Source organism: Loxodonta africana, chromosome 3, assembly GCF_030014295.1.
Source record: "Loxodonta africana isolate mLoxAfr1 chromosome 3, mLoxAfr1.hap2, whole genome shotgun sequence".
NCBI lineage: Eukaryota > Metazoa > Chordata > Mammalia > Proboscidea > Elephantidae > Loxodonta > Loxodonta africana.
The window spans coordinates 144,873,185-144,897,491 of NC_087344.1; the positions used below are offsets into that span (position 1 = coordinate 144,873,185).

At 37.8% G+C, this 24,307-nt stretch overlaps 1 protein-coding gene across 11 annotated transcripts in view; it reads left to right on the forward strand.

Moving 5' to 3' along the window:
• Positions 1–24,307, forward strand: part of EVI5 (ecotropic viral integration site 5) — a 267,245-nt gene that overhangs the window by 100,972 nt on the left and 141,966 nt on the right. For 9 of the 11 annotated variants that reach the window (XM_023558405.2, XM_010598105.3, XM_023558406.2 and 6 more), the window contains 5 exons: positions 7,902–8,027; positions 9,697–9,840; positions 10,984–11,073; positions 11,178–11,275; positions 19,089–19,149. In XM_023558405.2, the coding sequence (XP_023414173.1) occupies positions 7,902–8,027; positions 9,697–9,840; positions 10,984–11,073; positions 11,178–11,275; positions 19,089–19,149 (519 nt within the window). The remainder of the gene's footprint in view (positions 1–7,901; positions 8,028–9,696; positions 9,841–10,983; positions 11,074–11,177; positions 11,276–19,088; positions 19,150–24,307) is intronic. The other 2 variants (XM_064282266.1, XM_064282265.1) reach the window with 2 other exon arrangements.

The following is a 24,307-nucleotide window of genomic DNA, read 5'->3' on the forward strand; positions in this document are numbered from 1 at the left end:
CTAAAATCTCCATTTGATTTTAAATCTTATTTGTCAGGATTTAATGAGTTGTAATCTTTTCCCAACCAAGAAGGACATAAAGTGTTGGTATAAAAATCTTACTTACAGTATGGAAATATTATTTATATTGTAGGAATTTTATTTATCATGGAGCGAAGGGCTTATTATCTGTATATTGCTATAGTCCCTAAAATAGTGTACTCAATCACTTTTAATGTCCCAAGGATATAACATATTTCCATTAGCAGTGACTTGTTTTGGAATGGTTTCGGTGGGGTGTTTTCAGAATTGAAGGGTAGGAAATCATAGCTCTGAAGAGAAATGGCATATAGCATTATCTCTTTAGCCTTGTTGAATTTTTTTTTTTTTAAACCCATCATGTATCTATATTTAGTTTCAGGATTTTAGTCCTGGAAAGGAACCTTGGAGATAATTTGATTTAAGTTGTACAGGCTGGTTTTAGCATTTTAGTTCTGCACTGTGAACTTGGACTAGATTATTTAACATCTTTGTGAACCTCATAGAAAATACTGTCTACTTGTGATGCAGTGGTTAAGTGCTTGGCTGCTAGCCTGAAAGTCAGAGTTCGAAAGTACCAGCGTCTCTATGGGAGAAAAGACCTGATAACCTGTTCCTGTAAAGATTACTGCTGAAGAAACCCTGTGGGGCAATTCTACTCTGTCATACAGGGTCTCTGTGAGTCAGAATCCACTTGACTGCCCACAGCGATAACAACATCTACTTTTCAGATTTATTGAGGGTTAAAAATTGAGGGTTAGATGAGATAATATATGTAAAAAACCTAGCAAGGTGTTTGGCACATAGTGGATATGTAATAAAAGTTCAGTGACTTGCCCAAGATCACGTAAATATTGGTAGATAAGGGCAGAATATAAAAGTGTGTTTCCTGATGCTTTATTTCAGTTTCCTAACAGCTTGACTTGAATTTCAAAGCTCTGTAATTGTCAGGAATACACATACTTCTTTTCTGAAGTATCAGTAAACCTGATGTCAGAGATAGGCTGACTGATTTACTTTGTGCTATAAGAACTGTTCCCAGTGGTTGTTGTAGGATATTTGTCCCTTTTTAATTCAAATTAGGTTATAAACAATAAAAACAAAACTGGATTTTTAATTTTGTTGTTGAGAATATGCACAGCAAAACGTACAGCAATTCAACCTTTTCTACAGGTACAATTCAGTGACATTGATTACATTCTTCAAGTTGTGCAGCCATTTTCACCTTCCTTTTCTGAGTTGTTCCTCGCCCATTAACATAAACTCACTTCCCCTAAGTTTCCAGTTTAATCTTTTGAGCTTCTGTTGTCAGTTTGATCCCATATGGATAGTTCTTAAAAGACTAAAATGTTTAAGGCAGACATTTTTAACTAGTTTAGCTGAACTGTTGTTTGGTTTTAAGAAGACTTCAGGAGATATTTTTAGTTTAAGTTTTAAAGATTATCTCAGGGTTTATCTCAATAAATATATTGTTTGAGGGGTTCATTCAGCCCTGTTGGTGCCAGAAAGTGTGGAGTCTGTGAGAATTTGGAATTTTGTTCTGCATTTTTTCCCTTTTGATCAGGTTTCTTCTATAGAATCCTTGATCAAAATGTTCAGTAATGGTAGCTGGACACCATCCAGTTCTGGTCTCATGGCAAATGAAGCAGTTGTTCATGGAGGCAGTTACCCACACATTCCATTTTATCTTCCCATTCCTGACTCTCTTTCCTCATTTGCTTCAGGCAAATAGAGACCAATTGCCGTGCCTTGGATGGCTGGCTGCTTGTAAGCCTTTAAGACCCCAGGGGCTATTCAGTGAACTGGGAGGTAAAACAGAAGCACTTAACATGTTATTGGGCCACTTACTGGGATGTGCCATGAAACCATGACCCTAAACCTCCAAACCAAAAAACCAAATCCCATGAGGTGTTTGGTTATACATAAGCTACCTCAGCAGCTACTTTCTTTAGTCATTGTTGTGAATACATTTATCACAGAACTTTTGCCAGTTCAACTTTTTATAGGTATACAACTTACTGACAGGAAGTACAATAATCAGTTGTGCAACCCTGCCCTTGATCAGTGCGATTTTTCCATCACCGCAAAACTACATTTGTTAATGTTGATATATAGATGTGACTCTTAAAACAGCTGACCTCTCTAGGAATTCTGAGGAGCCACCACATTTTCTTTCAGGATGCTCCAGGCAGTGATACCACTTTTACTAAATGATTGATTTACTGAACTGTTATTATCAATGACAACTACTACAACAATAATCACTTAATAGCCCAGGGCCACAAACTACAAAGTGTGGTGGAGCCATATTCTAAAACCCCTCCCTGTTTCTAAAGTTTATGCTTTTTTGCCCTGTGATATACTGCCACTCACAACTTTATCATAAGTTTAGAAACAACACAGGGAGTCTGATTTTTAAAAGCTGCAGAGCTACCAGAAGAACTAGATGGTGCCTGGCTACCACTGCAGACTGCCCCAATCAGGGACACAATAGGTAGCCCTGGCTAGAATGGGAGAAAAATGTAGAACAAAACTCAAATTCCTAAAAAAGACCAGACTTACTGGACTGGTAGAGACTAGAGTAACCCTTGAAACTGTCACTCTAGGATACCTTTTAAACTTGGAAAGCAAACCACTCACGGTGGTCACCTATCAGCCAAAAGACAGTGTGGCTCATAAAACAAATAATATCACCTGTGAGTACTGTTTCCTCTAAAGAATCATCCAGATGAGACCTAATGGTCAACATTTACCCCTAGACCAAAGAAGAGAAGGTAAGAGGGGACACAGAAGCTAGATTAGTGGGAACAGAACAACCACAGTGGAAATCATGAGCATGCTGACACATTGTGAAAAGGGTAACCAATGTCACTGAATAATATGTATACAAATTGCTAAGTGAAAACCTAATTTGCTATGTAAGTTTTCTCCAAAAACACAAGATTAAAAAAAAGGAAGCAGCAAAGCTCAGAACCCTAGCTGCCTGGAGTCCCCTCCACCACCCCACCTGCCCTCAGGCTGATCTTTGAGAACAGCCTTGTTTCTATTTGTGCTGATGGGAACACACACCTGCCTCAGGACCACGGGATAGGAAAATTCCAGATGTTTTGACCTTGAAATGGAGCTGTAAGACCTCTTTTCATTTTTTGCTGAAAATTCCCCCTCCCTATTATGTCTGGCTTAAGCAACTGTTAAAATTATTTTTTAGCAGAATGCAAATGATAACAAAAGGAAGTTGGCCTGGGAGGAGGCAAGGAGAAAAAAAGTTGCAAAGCTAGCTTATTTAATACATGTTAAAGTAGTCATTTCTTTTGAAGAAAGTGCTGGATACATATGCTTTGTGTTTATCTTAGTACTTCTGTGAAATTAGGGAGGTATTTTCCCCATTAGACATTTGCAAAAGACGTGGGTTCTTACCAGCTCAAAGTCACAGAGAAAGTATGCAGAGAGAAAGTAAAACTTGAATGTCCTGATTTCTTTCTAATAGAAAGGAATGACCATAAAACAACTAGAAGTGGTGCAAACAGTTAAACAGTTGACTACTAGCTGAAAGGTTGGTGATTTGAACCCACCCAGATGTGCCTCAGAAGAAAGGCCCGGCAATCTGCTTCCAAAAGGTCACAGTCTTGAAAACCCTATGGAGCAGTTTTACTCCACACACATGGTGTCACCATGAGTTTTAATTTACTTGATGGCAACAAATAACAACACAACATAAAACAACTGGATGGTGTTTTTCATATTTATATTTCTTATTTGGTGTCACACTTTTTCATTTTGTGACCATCGTTTCAGCCTTTTTGAGAACGATACAGTACTAATCTTTTTCGTCCCCCCTTTTGCTCTTTTATCAAATCATCCCTACTTATTTTTTAAAATATAAAAAATTTTTTAAAATATAGTCATTTTTAAATCCCTCCCCCCAGTTGATAGCCCGTATCAATGCCATACAAAAGGGAGAGAGAATGAAACTTTTTTTTTTTTTAAATATCCAGATGAGAAGAAATTGTCGTAAGACAAAATAGGGGAGGTTAATTGATTCATTCCCAGTGTGACTGAAGTGGCATGGTACAGGGGACAGGTAGAGATGGGGAGGGAGTGGTGGGAGGTAAGGTTGGAGAGGCAGTGAGGGGTCACATCATGTAGGACCTTGTAAGGGTTTTGACTTTCTCTGAGGATCTGAGAAGCTGCTAGAGGGTTTTGAGCATTAGAATGACATGATCTAAATCATGGTTTGAAAGAACTATTTTGGCAGCTTCATGCTGTGTGGAGAATAAACTGTTGGGAAGGGAGTACAATCAAGGCAGCAGAGTGACAGGAGATAATGGTGGCTTGATTCTTGAAATAATTGTTAACGGAGAGCCAACAGGATGTGCTGATAGATTGGATGTGTAGTAAAAGAGAAAAGCACCAATGATTACTTTTAAGGTTTTTGAGAAGATGTTTAGGGCAGGAACTGGCATGGTAAGAAATTAGGAGGGAAGTTTTAGAGACGTGAAATTTGAGATGTTTGTTGAACATCCAGGTTGAGATGCTAAGAGCGTAGTTGAAAATATGAGAAAGGTCCAGAGCGATAGACAGGAAGGAGAGATTATAGGAGGGTATCAGATCCAGGGTCCATGTAAAAGGGTTGACCTTACATGGGAGAATGAATGGTTCATCCATTGTAACTGAAGGTGATGAAAATGAACAAGTCCGAGTAGGATAGTAGATGTGGTGGTTTAGAGAATAAGGAAATTCTCTTCTAATTGCTTCTATTTGTTGTTGCTGTTGTTGAAATAGGAAACATAGTCATTCGTTTAAAGTGAGAAATGGGAAAGAGATGTTGGAGGATTGAGGACTGAGAAGGAAGTTTGAAATGTTGGTCGAGAAAATAAGAGTTATTGAATTAGGGAAATACAGTATACCAGGCAGCATTAAAGACCCACTGAGATTAGTGGTCATGAACTCAAAGTGAGACCAGCCAGCATAGTTAAGTGTTTTTTGTTTGTTTTTTCCTCAGTCACTTTCTGCTACCTAGATGTAGCTGTGGGGTTGGATTTATCCAAGGATAGAGTTTTGCCAGTTGGAGTTATAGTAGAGGGAGAGAAAAGGAAAAGTAATTGTGGATTTAAGCCAGTGAATAAATGTAACGGGGTAAGGAGCAAGGTGAGGACAAGAGGGAGCTGGGAATAGAGAACAGATACTGTAGCACAGAATGAATTGCTGGTATGGTTGAGTGAGATAATACACTTTATATGTATTAATCTTCATTACAGCTTTGTGGAATAGGTGCTATTATTTTGCTTGTTTAATAGATGGTAAAAACTGAGGAACAGAGGTTAATTTGCCCAAGGTCACATAGCTATTACGTGAAGAAGCTGGGATTTGAACCTTAGGTGGTGTGGCTCCACAGCCTGAGCAAGTAACTGCCTACTAAGATCACTGGAGTAAAGGAAGTCAAAGATCTGCTAGGCCAGTGAATTAATCTTCTTGAAAACGAGTGGGAGGGGTTTGTAGAGGCTGCGAAAAAGAGGGGTAATGGGTAAGATCTGCTGGCATGTGTTTCATAGAGAAGGGAGAGTAAATTGAAAGTGGCAGTGCAGTTCAGAGAGGACACATAACTCTCCACCCCCGGCACTTTCTAGTGCTGTGGGAGAGAAAACAGAAAACAGCCACCTGAGGGCAGAGGCAGGTTTTGGTGTTCCAGTATACCTAGGAAAGACAGATTTAGGAATGAGGTGAGAGGAACAGTTGAAGGAATAATGTGAGAGGAACATTTAAGAAAAGAGCTGAGGACATAGGATATTTTGTTATTGGCAGATTATGAGTTCCAGAAAGTTCTTTGGAAAAGTTTAGAGAGGGTTGGAAATAGGGTCAGATAAGGGGAGCGGTAGATCCACATCAGATGAGAGTTCTGGGATCTTGGGCTTCTTATAGTGACTGATATAAATCATTGGGGCTGTAGGGCTTGATAGGATTAATAGTAGTGGTCTCAAAGGCACAACTGTGGCTATGAGTGTTGTGAGGAAGGAAGGAAGTGGGGGTTTTGCCAAGAGTAATTCTTAACTCATGTTCTGGTTGTGTCAAGGCCAAGGAAAGGGTGTTGTTACTAAAAGCAGTCTTCAGTAAGAGGAATGCCTAGAGATCCTCTGGGGTTCCCCCCCCCTTTTTTAATTTATTTATTTTTATTGTGCTTTAAGTGAAAGATTACAGCTCAAGTCAGTTTCCCACATGAAAATGTATACATTTGTGCTTTCCCTATAACGTGACAGCACACTCCTCCTTTCCACCTGGTATTTTCCGTGTCCATTCAACCAGCTCCTGTCCCTCTCTGCCTTCTCATCTTGCTGCCGGACAGGAGCTGCCCGTTTAGTCTCATGTACTTAAGCTAAGAAGCACACTCTTTACAAGTATCATTTTATGTCTTATAGTCCAGTCTAATCTTGGTCTGAAGAGTTGGCTTCAGGAATGGCTTTAGTTTGGGGCTAAAAGAGAGTTTGGGGGCCATGTCTTCTGGGGTACCCCTAGTCCCAGTCAGACCATTAAGTCTGGTCTTTTTACTAGAATTTGAGTTCTGCGCCCTACTTTTCTCCCGCTCTGTCAGGGACTCTCTGTTGTGTTCCCTGTCAGGGTGGTCATTGATGGTAGCCGGGCACCATCTAGCTCTTCTGGTCTCAGGCTGATGGAGCCTCTGGTTTATGTGGCCCTTTCTGTCTTTTGGGCTCATATTTTCCTTGTGTCTTTGGTCTTCTTCACTGTCCTTTGCTCCAGGTAGGTTGGGACCAATTGATGCATCTTAGATGGCTGCTTGCTAGCTTTTAAGACCCCAGACACCACTCACCAAAGTGGGTGCATTACATTTTCTAAATAAACTTTGTTATGCCGGTTGACCTAGTTGTCTGGGGTTTCCTCTTTTGAAGCATACTAGTATAGTATGAGTGTATGCGCATTAGCCAATTTTACTATTTTAAGAAAGGTGGCTTAACAATTTAGATAAATGTTATTTGCCTAAACATTCTGAGTTATCTGTGTAGCTCTTTATAAGGAGCTTATATACTCATTATCTTATTTGATATAATTTCCTAATGAGTTACACATAAAATGTGAAATCGGTGCCTTTAAACCCCACTTACAGGCTCTTTGAAAACTTACAAGTTCTTTTAATGTTATTCCATATTATATCACTTCTCTGTTCAAAAGAACCCTCAAAAGCCTCTTCATCTCGCTTAAGATAAAAGTCAAAATCCTTACAGTTACTTCTATGTAATTTGGCTCCCTGTTATTTCTCTAACCTCTCATGACATCACCCCTCATTTAATAGCACCTCTATTTGCTGTTACTTGAGCAGGCCAAGTATCAAGGGGCCTTGTATTCTTCTCTCTTCTAGAACTGTTTTTTTCAGGAATTTGAATGGCTCACTCCCTTACTTCCTTCAGGATTCTGCTTAAATGTTACCATATCAAGGGACCTTCCTTGACCTCCCTACATAAATAGCAGTGTATTCCCCCAGCACTCCCTGTTACCCTGCTTTAGTTTATTTCCAAAGCACTTACCACCATCTGGCATATATGTTAATTGATTTATTGGCTCTCTCCCCACTGGAAAGCTCAAAAGCTCCTTGAGGGTAGAGAGTGTTTATTTTGTTCATTGGTATATACCCAGAGAGAGAAAAGTATCAGGCTCTAAGTGAATATTAATTCCTTAGTTGAATTAGTGAGTGAGGCCAGGGTGACAGTCTTAGGTTATAAAATTTGCCTAACTTATTCTCAGAGATAGAGCTGTATCACGCAGCCAAGCAAAACAGTGTTTATGTTGGGTGGTTACTTGGTTTAAATATTATTTGGCTAATTTGTATATCATAGAACATTAAGCTATGTTGCATTTTTTTTCTTCTCATGTAGATGCCAGAAGAAGAAGCTTTCTGTGTATTTGTTAAATTAATGCAAGATTATAGACTCCGTGAACTTTTTAAACCAAGTATGGCAGAATTGGGCCTTTGTATGTACCAGTTTGAATGCATGATACAGGTAAACGTGTAGTGTTAACAGAAAGGCATATTATCTGTATATATATATATATATTTTTCCATCTTGATTTAAGTGACAGCTATGCAAATTTAACGTTAAAAGCATTAAGCGAGTTGAAAAATCAGTGTTTTAGTCTAGTCCCGAGATTATTTTTTGGTCACTCAGCACACAATTAAACCTACTCTCCCAGGTTAGGAGCTATGTGCAGGTGTAACACAATTTGAAATTTGACTGTAATTTTCATATTTAAACCTTATATATTTGTGCCAAACGAACCATAACCCTGTTACCTAAGCGTGTGGGTCTCCTTATTACGTCCTATTATATCCTGTTGTTCTTTTGCAGAGTCTCAGCTCTCTTACAGGGGCCATGACATTATGACACTGACATCAGTCCATTTACTTGGTCTTTTCTGTCTTTTTCGATCCTTTAACGTGTCTTTCCCTTTTTATCTAACTTTTATGTTGCTAGTTTAAGACTGAGTCTAGTGACTGTTTGGCAATGGGGGAATCAAAATCAAGTGAAAAATGCCTTTTGAAATAATTTACCTTCCTAGGTTTAATTTTTATGTGAAATAAGTTTACTTTATTATCTTATAATGGTGTAAATATTTTTATTTGCTTACATTTCAGCTAGATGAGGAGAATTAAAAAATATATATAGGTTAATGATTCAGCAGGCATGAGAGCCATTTTTATGAATGTTTTTTCTCTGAAAAACCTAACCCACAGGAGTTATAAGCACCTCAGTCCTCCCTGTGTCTGGTAGAGGGAAGGGGATATGCAGAATGTTTTACGTTTTAAAGAAAAGGCTGAAGTAGGTCTTGAGATGATTTTTAATTACACTTTTTCCTTTTTCTGAAAAGGTAGGCCTGTTTTTATCCATCTTAAGCTTTCTTGGTGTTACATTTTCCGTTAATTTGCTATTTATGGCTTGAATTCCTAGAGTTGCTGAAGCATCTGCGTTTCGGGTAAGAAAGTAGGAGGGAGAGGATAGGTGATCAGTGGTAGCTAAGCACCTGGAAGTGTTTCAACATAACATTTCTTTTTAAAAAAATTTGTGGACAAACAGTAACACAAGTGAGGAATGTGCTTCTTAGTTCAGTCAAGTACATGAGACCAAATGGGCAGCACCTGCCCAAAAGCAAGACAAGAAGGCAGGAATGGACAGGAAAACTGGACAAATGGACACAGGGAACCTGGGGTAGAAAGGAGGAGAGTACTGACACATTGTGGGGATTGCAGCCAATGTTGCAATACAATTTGTGTATAAATTTTTGAACGAGAAACTAATTTGTGCTGTGAACTTTCACTTAAAGCACAATAAAAAATTTTAAAAATAGTTTAAGACAGAGTAGAAAATGACAGACACCCCATGTACCCACTAACAAAATTAAACAAATGTAAAAGTTTTACTTATTTGTTTCAGATTTATTTTCTTTTTATTAATAAGTCAGATGTTATACATACAGCCAAAGTTCCAACTCCACATGCTTTCCACCTTCTTCCCTTCTCTGAGAGTAACCACTGTTGAGCATATCAATTTCTACATCTTAGCTTTGTCATGTGATGCCCATTCTTTGTGTCTGGTATAGGCCAATCTAGTGTGTATACAACGATCTAGTTTAAAACACTCAGTTTTATATGTTTTAACTGTTTCTTCTCTTTAGGAGCATCTTCCAGAACTCTTTGTACACTTTCAGTCTCAGAGTTTTCATACCTCAATGTACGCATCATCCTGGTTTCTGACTATCTTTCTTACAACTTTTCCGCTACCAATTGCAACAAGGATATTTGATATCTTTATGTCTGAGGTAAGCTAATGGGTAGACTAGGAGTCCCTGGGCAGTGCATATGGTTAAGCGCTCAACTGCTAGCCAAAAGGTTGGCGAATCAAATGTACCTAGAGGCACCTTGAAAGATCAGCCTGGCGATCTGCTTTCGAAAGGTCGCAGCCTTGAAAACCCCATGGAGCAGTTCTACTCCGGCACATGAGGTCACTATGAGTTGAATTCGACTCAGTGGCAACTAACTAACAACAACAATGATAAACTAGTAGTAAGAGTTGAGTAAAGGGATTATTGGGTTAATTTAGAGCAGGGCAATGAGGAAAATATTAAGGGAGACCTATGTATCCCATGCTAAGCTACATGCATGGATAATTTCATTTAAAGTTTATAAATCAGGTAGATACTGTTATTATCCCAATTTTGATCGATGAGATAACCACTGAGGCTTAGAAAAAGGTTAATTAGCTTGTCTATGAATACACAGCACATAAATGGTGTAGTAAGTAACCGGGATTGAAATGTAGGCAGTCAAATTCTGGAGCCCATACTCTTAATCAAACCTCCGTATTACCTCCTGATTGATACACTGAGAGTTAGTGAAGGATGAAATTTGCCTTACGGTTAATATTGTTGCAACACATCTGTTACCCAAGGCAAGAAGTATAATACTCAACCTAGTAAAATTGAGCTGCTTTTATTCTCTGAACACGTTCTAGGCAGTTCTTTTAATTGTCAGTGACACATAGCAGTGATCTTTGTCTCTGTTTTCTGAACCCAGTGTTAACTCTTATTAATTAGACTTTGGGAAGATTAATTTATATTACCTAGTTGGATTATTTTAGATAGGAGTTGGCAGACTACAGTTTGTGTGCCAAATCTATCTTGCCACTTGTTTTTGTAAATAAAGTTTTTTTGGAACACAGCCACCCCCCTTCACTTATGTGTTATCTGTGTCTGCTTTGGAGCTGTAACTGCAAAGTTAAGCAGTTGTTACAGATACTGTATGGCCCGTAAAGCCTAAGGTATTTACTGTCCGACTCTTTACAGAAGATGTTTGCTGATCCCTAAATGAGATCCCTAAATGCTTACCCTAATATTATTTTGAATGATCAGTTTTTGTTGATGAAGACTAAGACACATTTGGATTTATATAATTTGTTTCCTCAGGGTTTAGAAATAGTGTTTCGAGTAGGATTAGCACTTCTTCAAATGAATCAGGCAGAGCTAATGCAACTTGACATGGAAGGGATGTTGCAGGTAAGTCAGTTCATGGTTTCCTGAATGCCTTTAGTTTTGACTATTAATCGGTTAATAATAATAGGGACTAAATAGTTCTATTTTTTTCTTTTATTGTATCTTAGCACTTTCAGAAGGTCATTCCACATCAGTTTGATGGTGGTACAGACAAATTAATCCAGGCAGCTTATCAAGTCAAATACAACTCAAAAAAAATGAAAAAGTAAGTACTGTAAAACTACAGTAATTTAAATAGTGTGGTGCTGCTACAATGATAGATATATAAATCAATGGAATAGAATTGAGAGTCCAACAGTACGCCCACTTATCTATGGCCAACTGATTTTGCGACAAAGGTGCTAAGTCCATCCATTGGGGAAAGAATAGTCTCTTCAGTAACTGGTGCTGGGACAAATGGATCTCCACATGCAAAAGAATGAAGTTGGACTCGTACTTCACACCAGATTTAAAAATTAACTCAAAGTGGATCAAAGACCATGGTGTACAACCACCACCCATAATTGTTGCTAAAACTGTAAAACACTCAAAACATAGGACCGATGCTTTGGAACCTGGTTTTCAACAATGGAATCTTCGCACTAGTAACAAAAGGCAAAATAGATAATCTGGACTTTATCAAAATTAAGAATTTTTGTATATCAGTGGGCTTTATTAAGAAAATGAAGATGCAGCCTACAGAATGAGAGAAAATTTGAGGGAACTAGACATCTGATAAGGGTTAAATATCCAGGATATATATAAAGAATTCCTACAGTAGCTCAACAACAGAAAGACAAACAACTCAATCAAAAAGTGGGCAAAGGACTTGACTAGACATTTCACCAGAGGAGACATACAGATGGCTAATAGACACATGAAAAGATGCTCCGTGTCATTAGTCTTTAGGGAAATGCAAATCAAAACCACAATGAGATACCACTTCACCCCCACTAGGATAGCTGTTAGAAAAATGGAGAATAACAAGTGTTGACGAGGATGAGGATATAAAGAAATTGGCAGCCTTATCCATTGCTTGTGGGAATGTAAAACGGTGCAGCTTATGTTTATTGACCTTGAGTAGTTTCTGATTTTTTTGCCTCCATTTTTAATTATTCTCTACTTATTACATGACTACTTCTTACTGATTAGTAGTAGTTCATGTATGTTCTGGATAGTAATCATTTGCCAGTATTAAAAAAATGAATCTCATCCATTTCCACTAAGTAACATTCTTGGGATATGTAACCAACCACTTAGGCATGGCTTTGAAGAAAGTTTGAGCCTCCTGTGGATTGGAGGGTTGCAGAACAGAGAAGTAAATAGCTTATTACAGTCTGGTAAATGCTAATACCAGAGGTTATTAATGTAACACATAAGAGAGATACCTAATCCGTATGTCTTTAAAGTGGCGTACACAGCTTGCAGGGGGTCAGAAAAACATTCTAGAGCATGGTAACTTAGATTTTCAGTTTTTATCTGTATTCTTTCCAAAAATTTATCTGCCATGACATTCCTATGGTAGAGATGTCTTGGTTCTCCTTTCTATCCCTTTCGTAAGCTGCCTTCTCCCACTTTATAAAAGGAAGACAAACCTGTTACTCACTCCAAATCTTACTGTGATACATTACTTTGATGTGTGAGAAACACTGGGGCACCAAACAAAAGGCACAATTCCAGAATGCATTGCTCCTGAAAGAGTGTCCCCTGAGAGAGCAAGACAAGAAAAATTGAAGGGAGAAGGTCCTTACATCACACAGCTGACCAGCACTTGGCAAGGCTGCTTATCCTTCTCAAAATTGGAATTAAGAGATGATAGAATGGTGATTTAATATGTTTATTTGATTTGAAAAATGAAGGCAGACTTTGATGACAGAAAGTAAATATATTTTGAATCATTGAGTTGTTAATAATGGCTAGTCTTGCCACTTAGGTTATAAGGTAGATGTTTCCATAAATTAAATGAGATTAGTCTCATTTAAAGTTTCAGTGGAAAAATTTTAAAGCACATATAAATTATATGCTTTGCAACTACATAAATACTTCAGGTGAAAAAAATTTAGAAGTCTTTTTAAAAATGTGTGAGAGAAGACATTCCTTAAGTGGGTATGTAAGCAGAAGAATTTCAGGGCCACTGACACGGTAGTGTAGGAGAATGGCAGAGAATGAAAATTCAGATTGTTTTCTGAACAAGATGACACCTGAGTAGTTTTGACAGATTTGTGGAGTACTTACTGTTACATTAAGTCATTAACTTCAGGAGTCACTATAAGGAGTACTTAATGTAACACTAATTAGCCTTACTATAAAGAGTACTTATATAACTTTTATAGTAATTCCTGGAGTTAAATGATGACTACAACAGAAAGTCCTTGCTGTTGTGGAATTTACAGCACAAGACTGACAAGAGACTGTAAAGTATAATGTCCATTAGTAAAAGTGCCAGAAAGAAAAATGAAGCAGGATGAAGTGACAGAGAGTGATGGGGTGCTATTTTTAGATAGGGCAGAGAAGGTCTTTCTGATAAGTTACCGCCTGGGCAGATACCTGAAGGAAGTAGGGAGGAGGCCATGTAATTATGGGGAAAGTGTATTCCATTCCGAGTGAATAGTAGGCATAAAGTCTGAGGGAGGAATGTGATTGATATGTTCAAGGACAGCAAGAAAGCGGGTGTGACTGGACTAGCGCAGACAAATAGGGGTGTGATGGGCAATGAGATCAGAGACATGGCAGTGCTTTAGACGTGTTTAAAGCCGTGCTGTCCAGTATGGTAACTGCTAGCCCCATGTGATTATTTAAATTAAATACAATTAAAAATTAACTTCCTAGGTCACATTAAGCACATTTCAAGTTCTTGGTAGTCACATATGGCTCGTGGCTACTGTATTAGACAGCAGAGATGGAGAACATTTTCAACATTGTCAAAAGTTCTACTGGACAGTGTAGGCCAGACCTTATTCTAAGTCTGAGGGAAAACCATTAGAGAGTTTTGACAAAAGTGAAATGATTTGATTTTAAAAGTTTCACTCTTAGAAAGATTACCCACAGACTGGGAAAAAGGTTTTAGCGATGACATTTCTGATCAGCGCCTGATCTCTAAAATCTATGTGATACTACAAAAACTCAACTGCAAAAAGACAACCCAATTAAAAAATGGGCAAAAGATATGGATAGACACTTCAGTAAAGAAGACATTCAGGTAGCTAACAGATACACGAGGAAATGTTTACGATCATTAGCCATTAGAGAAATGCAAATCAAAACTACAGTGAGATTCCATCTCATTCCAACAAGGCTTCCATTAATCCAAAAAACACAAAATAATAAATGTTGAAGAGGCTGTGGAGAGACTGGAACACTTATACACTGGTGGTGGGAATGGAAAATGGTACAGCCACTTTGGGAATCGATTAGGTGCTTCCTTAAAAAGCTAGAAATAGAACTACTATAGGATCCAGCAATCCCACTCCTTGGAATATACCCTAGAGAAATAAGAGCTTTTACACAAACTATATATACACACCCATGTTCATTGCAGCACAGTTTACAATGGCGAAAAGATGGAAGCAACCAAGGTGCCCATCAACAGATGAATGGATAAATTATGGTATATTCACCCAATGGAATATTATACATCGATAAAGAACAGTGATGAATCCACCAAACATTTCGTAACATGGAGGAATCTGGAAGGCATTATGCTGAGTGGAATTAGTCAGTTGCAAAAGGACAAATATTGTATAAGACCACTGTTACAAGAACTTGAAAAATAGTTTAAACAGAGAAGAAAATTTTCTTTGATGGTTTCGAGACGAGGGAGGGAGGGAGAGGGGTATTCACTAATTAGATAGTAGATAAGAGCTGTTTTAGATGATGGGAAAAACAACACACAATACAGGCAAGGTCAGCACAACTGGACTAAACCAAAAGCAAAGCAGTTTCCTGAATAAACTGAACGCTCGAAGGCCAGTGTAGCAGGGGCGGGGGTTTGCGGACCATGGTTTCAGGGGACATCTAGGTCAATTGGCATAATAAAATCTGTTAAGAAAGCATTCTGTATCCCACTTTGGAGAGTGGCATCTGGGGTCTTAAATGCTAGCAAGCGGCCATCTAAGATGCATCAATTGGTCTCAATCCACCTGGAACAAAGGAGAATAAAGAACACCAAGGACACAAGGTAATTATGAGCCTAAGAGACAGAAAGGGCCCCATGAACCAGAGACTACATCATCCTGAGACCAGAAGAACTAGATGGTGCCTGGCTACAACTGACAACTGCCCTGACAGGGAACACAACAGAGAACCCCCAGTGGGATGCAGACCCCAAATTCTCATAAAAAGACCAGACTTAATGGTCTGACTGAGACTAGAAGGACCCTGGTGATCATGGCCCCGAGACTTTCTGTTGGCCCAGGATAGGAACCATTTCCAAAATCAATTCTTCAGACATGGATTAGACTGGACAATGGGATGGAGAGGGATGCTGGTGAGGAGTGAGCCTTGGATCAGGTGAACACTTGAGACTATGTTGGCATCTCCTGCCTGGAGGGGAGATGAGAGGGTAGATGGGTTTAGAAGCTGGTAAAATGGACATGAAAAGAGAGAGTGGAAGGAGGGAGTAGGTTGTCTCATTAGGGGGAGAGCAATTGGGAGTATGTAGCAAGGTGCATATAAGTTTTTGTGTGAGAGACTGACTTGATTTGTAAACTTCCACTTAAAGCACAATAAAAATTTAAAAAAAAGTAAATACTGAACAAAAAAAACAAGTTTCACTCTTTCTGCTGTCTAGAAGGGTAAGTAGAGGTTGGCTGGCCAGGTGAAGAGAAGGAGGGCATTTTAGGCAGAAGGGTAGCATGTACATGGGCTCAGAGGTCCCTTTAAGACATGTAAGTTGCAAGAGATCAGTCTTATCCTTTGTCATTTTTTTTTTAAGTTTTTATTTTAGTGTTCTTTTAAAGTTATGAAAAAGTTACAAATGTAGTATGAGGAACTTCCATATACCCTTTACCCAGATCCACCAATTGTTTTCATTTTGCCCCGTATATTATTCTCTATCCCATATATATAAATAATGATGTTAGTGTATAGGCATGTGTGTGTATAAATAAAATACATACGTCCTCTTTTTGGGAATCATTCTAGAGTAAGTTGGAGACATTGTGCCGTTTATCATTAAATACTTGAATATATGTTTCCTAAGATCAAGGACTTTTTTTTTAAACCGTAAACCCAGTCATTGGCAAAATAAGGAAATCATCCTAAATAAAATAGTATTATCTAATCCACAGCTATATTCAAATTTTATCATTTTTCTCAGTAATATCATTTATACTATTTTTCCACCTGGTTCAGGATCCAGTCCAGGATTATGCATTACGTTTAATTGTCCTATCAGTTTGGTCTCCTTTAATCTGAAACAGTTCTTTGTGTTTTTTAACCTTGAAGAGTAGAGGCCGGTTATTTTGTAGAAAATCCTGCAGTTTCAGTTTTTCTGAGATTTCCTCATTAGATTCAGTTTGTGCATTTTTGGCAGACGTACCAATGGATAGTGTGTCTTCTCAGTACATCATATGATAGATACACAATACTGGTTTGTTTGAAAATTGGTGATGGTAATTTAGCTTTCATCACCTGGTTAAGGTGATGTCTGCCAGGTTTCACTACCATAGAGTTATGACTTTTTCTTTTGCAATTAATAAGTAATGTATGGTGAGAGATTTTGAGATTATATAATATCCTACTTATCAAACTTCCCCTCACAAGTTTTATATCCATTTATGATTTTCTCACTCCATCTTCCTTCTTTATTAGGTGTCATTCTACTGTAAGGAAGAGCTTTCTCTTTTTCTTTCTTTCTTTATATTAATGTAAATTCATGGATTCTTACTTCATACAGTGGATTATAACTCATAGCTATCAAATTGTCCCTGATTTGTCCAGTGGGAGCCCCTTCAAGCTTGCTACTGTGTTCTTTTTACATGTGCCTATGATTCTTTAAGAATTTCCTGAATTTTAGGGGAACAGAGTGGTTTTTCTGTGAATCTGAAACTATTCCAAGACGTAGTTTATTTAAAGACACTATCAGCGGACATGGAGAATAATGGATTAGAGCAGTGTTAAGGAGACTGAATTGGACATGCTTGGTGACTGAACTGAGAGGCAGTGATTAAATGATGACTCCCAGTGTTTTGTTTTAGGTGTACAAAGAGTGAGATGGTGACATTTATCACATGATACACAATAAGATGTCTACTTCAGAGTAGTCATTTGAGAAGGCTGTAAACTTAACTTCAGCAGTGCAGCCATTGTTCAAAAGCCTTTTGCAATTCTTTGGAGTCTTTGTATTTTACATTCTTTTAGACATAACATAGTGAGAGACAGGATGTAACATTGGGCAAGTTTCATAACAACCTAGATCATTATTTTACTGTGAGTTAAATGAGATTATGCCTATTTTAAAAACACTTATAGTATCTGAAAAAGTATATAGTAACAGATTTTTGTCCTTTGAGGAAGAATTTGAGCTTTGAAAGCAGCTCAAACTTATTTGGACCCTGATCTGGTTAATATTTGGAGTAAACTTGGTATTAACTTTTTTGATCAAGAGCAGGAAATTAAAATACGGTGGTACTAATTTTTGTGAGGCTGTACGCTTTTTTTAAAAAGATAATTTAGGTCCCTGGGTGGTGTAAAGCAGTTTGCACTGGGCTCCTAACTGAAAGGTTGGCAGTTTGAACTCACCCAGCGGAACCATGGGAGAAAGGCCTGGTGACCTGCTTCCATAAAGATTTCAGGCAAGAAAACCTTATGGAGCAGTTCTGCTCTGTGCCACATGGCCTTGCCATGAGCTGGAATTGACTCGATGGCAGTGGGGCTTTGTGTTTTGTTTTAGACTTGTAGTAGAGTTACAGCAATAGTACATTTCATTTTATTTGGCATATCTTCTTATTCTTCATTTCTGCAGCAGTTTCTCAGCTTTTTCTCATCTTTCATGATTTTGGCACTTCTAAAGAGAACTGGTCAGTTATTTAGTAGAATATCCTTCAGTGTGGGTCTGTTAGATGTTTTCTCTCGATTAGATAGAGGTTTCATGCATTGTTGGGAAGGATGCTGAAGAGGTGATGTGCCTTCCTCAGGGCATCCTAATCGTGGGTGCACGATGTCAGTATGTGTCACTTGTGATGTTAACTTCCGTCACTTGGCTCAAGTGCTTTCCGCCAGGATTCTCAGTTATAAACTTAACTATTTTTCCCTTTGTAACTACTAAATATTTAGAGAGAGATACTTAGAGACTATGCTTAAATTTTGGCCCACTTATATTAGCATCCATTGGTGGTATTTGCAGAAGTTATTATTGTGGAATTCTAGTGGTGATTTTCTTATTAATCTTGTCTCTTTGTGTGTATTAATTGGAAATCTTCTGTAAGGAAGGGTTGTTCCTTCTCCCCCGTTAAGTACTTTTTAAAGTCAACTTTAGTACAGGGTTTTTGGATAAAAGCCAGTTGAATTGTACAGATGGGTTTTAATTTGAGGGGGAAGGATAGGTGGTTCTTTTATAAGTCCAGCCCGGAATAGGATCTATAAATTCAGTCCCGTGTTTGGTGTTTTATAGACTTCAATTTCTAAACTTTGCTTTTGTATGGTTCTTATTTTTGTCATTTACGAAGTAATTTTTTGTAAGAACTCTTGTAACTCTTTATTCACATGCTGTTTCTCATAATGAGCATCTCAGTTATAAGCTGGGGGAACCTAAAGAAATGGTGTCTTTTGTGTGTTAATACAGTGAAACCTGTGAGAGCCGGAACTCAACGGGACTGCCTAGTTTTCCTGAGTCTTGCAAGTTTTCTGCCTTTGTCAGGGTGCCGTCTTACCACTTTGTATCGCTCTCTATTAGTGGAAAATATTTGAGTTTTCCTTCTCTGACAGGTTTCTGCAGAGGTTCTGATTTTCATGGATTTTACTGTATATTTAAAATGTGTAATTTAATAACTACTTTTGAATGAAAACATACCTTTAATTCTTTATTTTTCCTTTCTTAGGCTTGAAAAGGAATACACTACAATAAAAACTAAAGAAATGGAAGAGCAAGTTGAAATTAAAGTAAGCATCTCAGACCTTTTAAAAGTGCTGAAAATAAATTGATTGAAATCGGTTATTTAGCAACAGGATGTTAAATCGTATTGATATATTTTTACCTATCTGCAGTAAACTTAACAATGAAGTTTGCTTGTATTTATTATATTTATTTACCATCCCACTAAATTTTAGTTAAAAATAGACGTTTCAAAAACCAGAATAATGTGACCAAAGTGACTTTCATTCTAGTGTGAAAGAGAACAGCTCTTTCCTTTTTCTAGGTTTGTCGATGGGTCATCAGAAGAAAATACTTTCGTGATTTTTAAGATAACTAAAAAGTGGCAGAGAAGGTAATCTGTAACATTCTGTGCTGAGACATTGCAGTGTAGTATGAGGCCAAATAGAGCAAATAGGCCAAATAGACCAAATAGAGCAAATCGTTACAGCAGAACTAATTATGGCTGCCTTAGAACTGCAAGGAGCTTTGACTAATACAATTTTTTCTCCTCTAAGCAAGGATTATACTTTTGAACTACTTCCCTCCAGAGAAACAGGTAGATCTTCAATTTGAAAGGCATATGAATTCAATGTATACTCTCAAATTCTTATTTGTACCCCTATAGGCCAAGAAATTCCTAAGTTGAGGGTCTTTTAGAGCCACCGGGAGGTGGGACTTAAGGAAAGTTGTATTTGCTTTTATGCTGCCATTACAAGATGGGGGTGATGAGCAGGGGGATGGCTTAATCAAGGAACCTAGCTAGTGACAGGCTGATCCAGGTTCTTTTCACCCCTTTATCCCCTTCACAAAAATGAAATCACAAGACGAAAAATAATTTTTATTGAGTCACTTCACTTTTTTTTTTTACTTTGTGTTTGGATATTCCTGATTTTTGACTTGGACCTGGCAAGACACCAGAAGACTACCTTATTTACAATTAATTACCAAGGTATTAATTGAGCTCTGCTATTGGTTTTTTTTTTTTTTTGGCTATTAAATACCACCTTCTCACTAACACCCTGCACGTCACTTTTACAAGTGAACGTGTTCTCTTTCTTGCCTTGGTCCTCCTAAAACGCCTTGTGGGAAATGGTCTCTCCTATTTTCATATATGACCTTTTTCTCATAAACTGTGGCCTCTTTTTTTCTAGCTGTTTTTATTCCCATATCTGTTGTCTGTTCCCTGTCAGTTGGAAATAGATAACTTCTACATTTTTGAGAGAGAGAGGAAGAAGAGATCTTTGTGGATGATTTCTCTCCTCCCCACTTTTTTTTATCCTGTCACCCAATTGCTGCTCTACCACTTGCTTTTCTTTTAGGTACCGTGAGTAAGGGTAATATTAAATTATACCCTGCATTTCAACCTACTGAACGTAAAAAGTATCATCCTGATGAGTGGGGCAAGAGTATGGGTTATCGCACACCATGAATATTCGGAACTGCAGGTCAAGCATCTGAGGATGGGGAAGCCATCCTGTTCATTTCACCATGTTGTGTTATTAAAAAAAAAAAAAAATCACAGTCATATGAACAACCCTTGCTTTTGAAGAAGTATCTTCCAAAATTAAGTCACATGAATATAGGAACACCAAAAGGCATTTTCAAAAAGCTCTTTAGCAGACTCTAACCTATATTTGCAATTTTTAAAAAATATTTTTAAAAAGTCATAGTTCATGTATTTTACAAAACATGTGAATACCAGCTCCATGTGTCTCAGGAAACACAGGTGGCATAAAATTATTTATAGAGAAGAATCTGGAAAGAAAGAGTTGAAGTTAGTAGAACATATCAGGTGAATAAAATATGTTGATTTTCAAAAGTAGTCTGTTCCTTTTTTTATAATTTTGTTTCCACATAGTTCTTCCTTATTCTTGTACCATTTCATCTCTTTCTGTACCCCCTCTATCCTGGTGCCACAGTGGTTAAGAGCTCAACTGCTAACCAAAAGGTGGGCAGCTCGAAACTACCAGCCGCCCCTTGAAAATCCAATGGGGCAGTTCTACTCTGTCCTCTATGGTTGCTATGAGTCAGTATTGACTGGATAGCAATGTTTTTTTTTTCTTACCCCCCTCCCAAAAAAAGACAAAAACAAAGCAGTTTTTATTGAGTGACTATACTTTTTTTTACTTTATGCTTGGATATGTCATTTTTTACTTGGATCTGGCAAGTTATCTGATGATCAGATGACTATCTTGTTTACAGTTAATCAGCCATATGGTAATTGAGCCTTGCTGTAAAATGGAAAATACCTCTTTCTTATTCACAACTCCTACCAGATCCCTTTTACAGGGAATGGATTCTGTCAAAGTACTACTTTCTTGCCTTGGTCCTCCTCAAAAGCCTCCAGGCAGAAAGTCTTGTACCATTCTTTACACAGGCAAATGGTATGACCATCAAATGATTTGATGTTTTGCTGTGGAAGTATAAAATCAGCCCTTAGTATTGTGAGATGTGTTTATGGTTTTTATTATTTTTACTCTAATAAAATTCTAAGAACTACCTCTGTCAGTGAGCTTCCTGGTTAAGATTGTGACTTCTACGTATTTTCTAAGCCTTCTCTAAAAGTGTTATAGAAAGTTGTGGATGATAATATGGCTTCGTATGGAGAATTGTATACTTTACTGTGTGAAATTTTTTGTTAATAGAAACATCTTTATCAGTATCTTCTTCCAATCTTTTGATGTCCCACCTAAGGGTGAGGAGGTAAGAAATATTAAAATACCAGCTTATGGCAGGATAACCCACGAATGTTTAAAAGAGAAAAACCTTTATCCCCCTCACTCTATTTAAGTTAGACATACAAACGAATAAGCTAATTTCCATATTTGCATTTGTGCTTTGGGACATGGAGATCTAAAGCCCTATAAATGTTAGAAATGCTGACTGATATTTAGTCAGAAGTTGAATCTTTTCTTATTTCAAAAATTACAAAGTATTTTAGATATGCTGATACCAGAGAATAATATAAAAGAGACTTGCGTATTACTGCTTGGCATAAGAAATAAAACATGACAAATATTAACAAAACTACCCAGAAATTGTATTTAACAGTCAATGTGAAATATTAGAGTTGGGGCTCACATTTATTCAACAATGTATTATGAGCCATTTGACTGCATCATCTCCCTTAAGTCTGATAATAGCCTTATGAGAGGGCTCTTACTGTCATCCATCAGTAAAGAAACTAAGCTTCAGAAAGCTCAAATAATATGCCCGTGGTCACATAGCTAGAAAATAGCGAAAATCAAGAATTTGAACTCGGGTTTGTATTATTTTCAGGGCTATATATGTCCTTCAGATATATACACTGCTGCTTTCCAGGAGAGACTTTGGCGTATTAGTGATATAAGAAGAATTAAGATGCCAGTTTTTCTATGGCATTACAAGCGTTTCATTAAAAAACTAATGGCTACACAATAATATCTAATGAGGGTATAATAGCATAAATTATTCAGGAATCCACTTATTAACAGATACTTGCAGAGCCAAGCACTGTTCTAGGCACTTGAGATGGTGCTTATGAAACAAATTCCTGCCATTATAGAACTTACATTTTGGTATGAAAGTCAGATTATAAAGAGAAGTAAAACGTAGAGTGTTTTAGATGGTGATAAATGTTAAGGGAAAAATAGTACCTTAGGGAAGGGGAATGTAAAATGGTAGTGTTTGGGTTGAAAATTTAAGAGAAGGTGACCAGATGACTTTTGAATAAAGACCTGAAGGAAGTGAGAGAACTTGATACAAGGATATCTGAAAGAGGGGGCAGAACCTGTCAGGAGTGTGCCTGGCAAGAAACAGTAAGGAAACCATTGTGGATGGGACTACATGAATGATCAGCAGAGTGGTGGGGTGTCCGATGGGGTGGTGGCAGATAAGGTAGTGTGTTGTAGATCATTGTAAAGACTTTTGCTTTTCCTTTGGTGAGATGGGAAGCCACGGGGGTTTTCAGTAGAGGAGGACAATATCTGACTTAAGTCTTCAGTGTATCCTCTGGATGGTGTGTTGAGAATAAATTGCAGGGGGTGAGAGCAGAACTAGGGAGACCAACTGGAAGGTAATCTAGGTAAGAGATGATCATTTGGACTGGGGAGGTGAGCAGTGGTTGAATTCTGAGTATATTTTAAAAGTAAAGCTGACATATTAAATGTGGAGGTGTGAAAAGGAGAGGAATCAGGCTTTCTGGCTTGAGCAATTAGAAAAATTGAGTTCCCATTGTCTAAGATGGGGAAGTCTACAGAAGGATCTGGTTTAGGAGGGAATATCAGGAGCTCAATTCTGGATACCTTAAGTATGAGATAGCCAGGAGATTTCCAAGTAGCTCCTTGAATATTTGGATCTGGAGTTGAGGGGACATGCTTCAGATATAAATTATAAATTTGGCAAGATATAAAATTGGCAAGAAGATGGAATTGAAAGCACGGGGAGTAGATGGGATTACCTGGGGAATGAGTGTAGGTATTACAGAGAAGAGAGTTTGAGAATTGAGCCCAAGCAGAAGCCAACATTTAAAGGTAAGGTAGGCTAGAAGAAAGCAGCCAAGAAAAGCAAGAGAAAACCAGGGAGTATGGTGTCCTGGAAGCCAAGAGAAAAGATTGTTTCAAGAAAGAGAAGGATTTAGTACGTCAAATGCTGAAGATAGTTTTTTTGAGATGAGGACTGATTAATGACCATTGGATTTATCAGCATGGAGATAATCTGGAAAAGAGCAGAGAAGTGGTGGGAACAAAAACCTGGCTGGAATGGAAGGAGAACATGGGATATAACTAGTATAGATATCTTGTAAAGAATTTGCTATAAAGAGGAGAGAAATTGGACAGGAGCCAGAGAGGATAGTGATGTTCAGTTTTTGCTAATTTTTTTAGGATGAGAGAAATAACCACATGTTTTTATGGTGATCATAACATAGGAAAAACTGATGATGTAAGACAGAGAAAAGATAATTGCTGGAGGCAGGAAGTTATGGGATTTAGTGCATAGTTAGGAGGCTTAACTTGGACTCCTAGCATGGATAGTTAGCCCACAGTAACAGGAAAGGAAGTAAAGTAAACGTGCAAAAATGCAGATAAGATAGATGTAGGATGTGGTTGTGGGAACTTGTGGAAATTCTGTTTTGATTGTTTTGTCTTTTCAGTGAAATCATAAACAAGATTAGCAGCGGAGAGTGACAATGGGACGGGGTTGCTG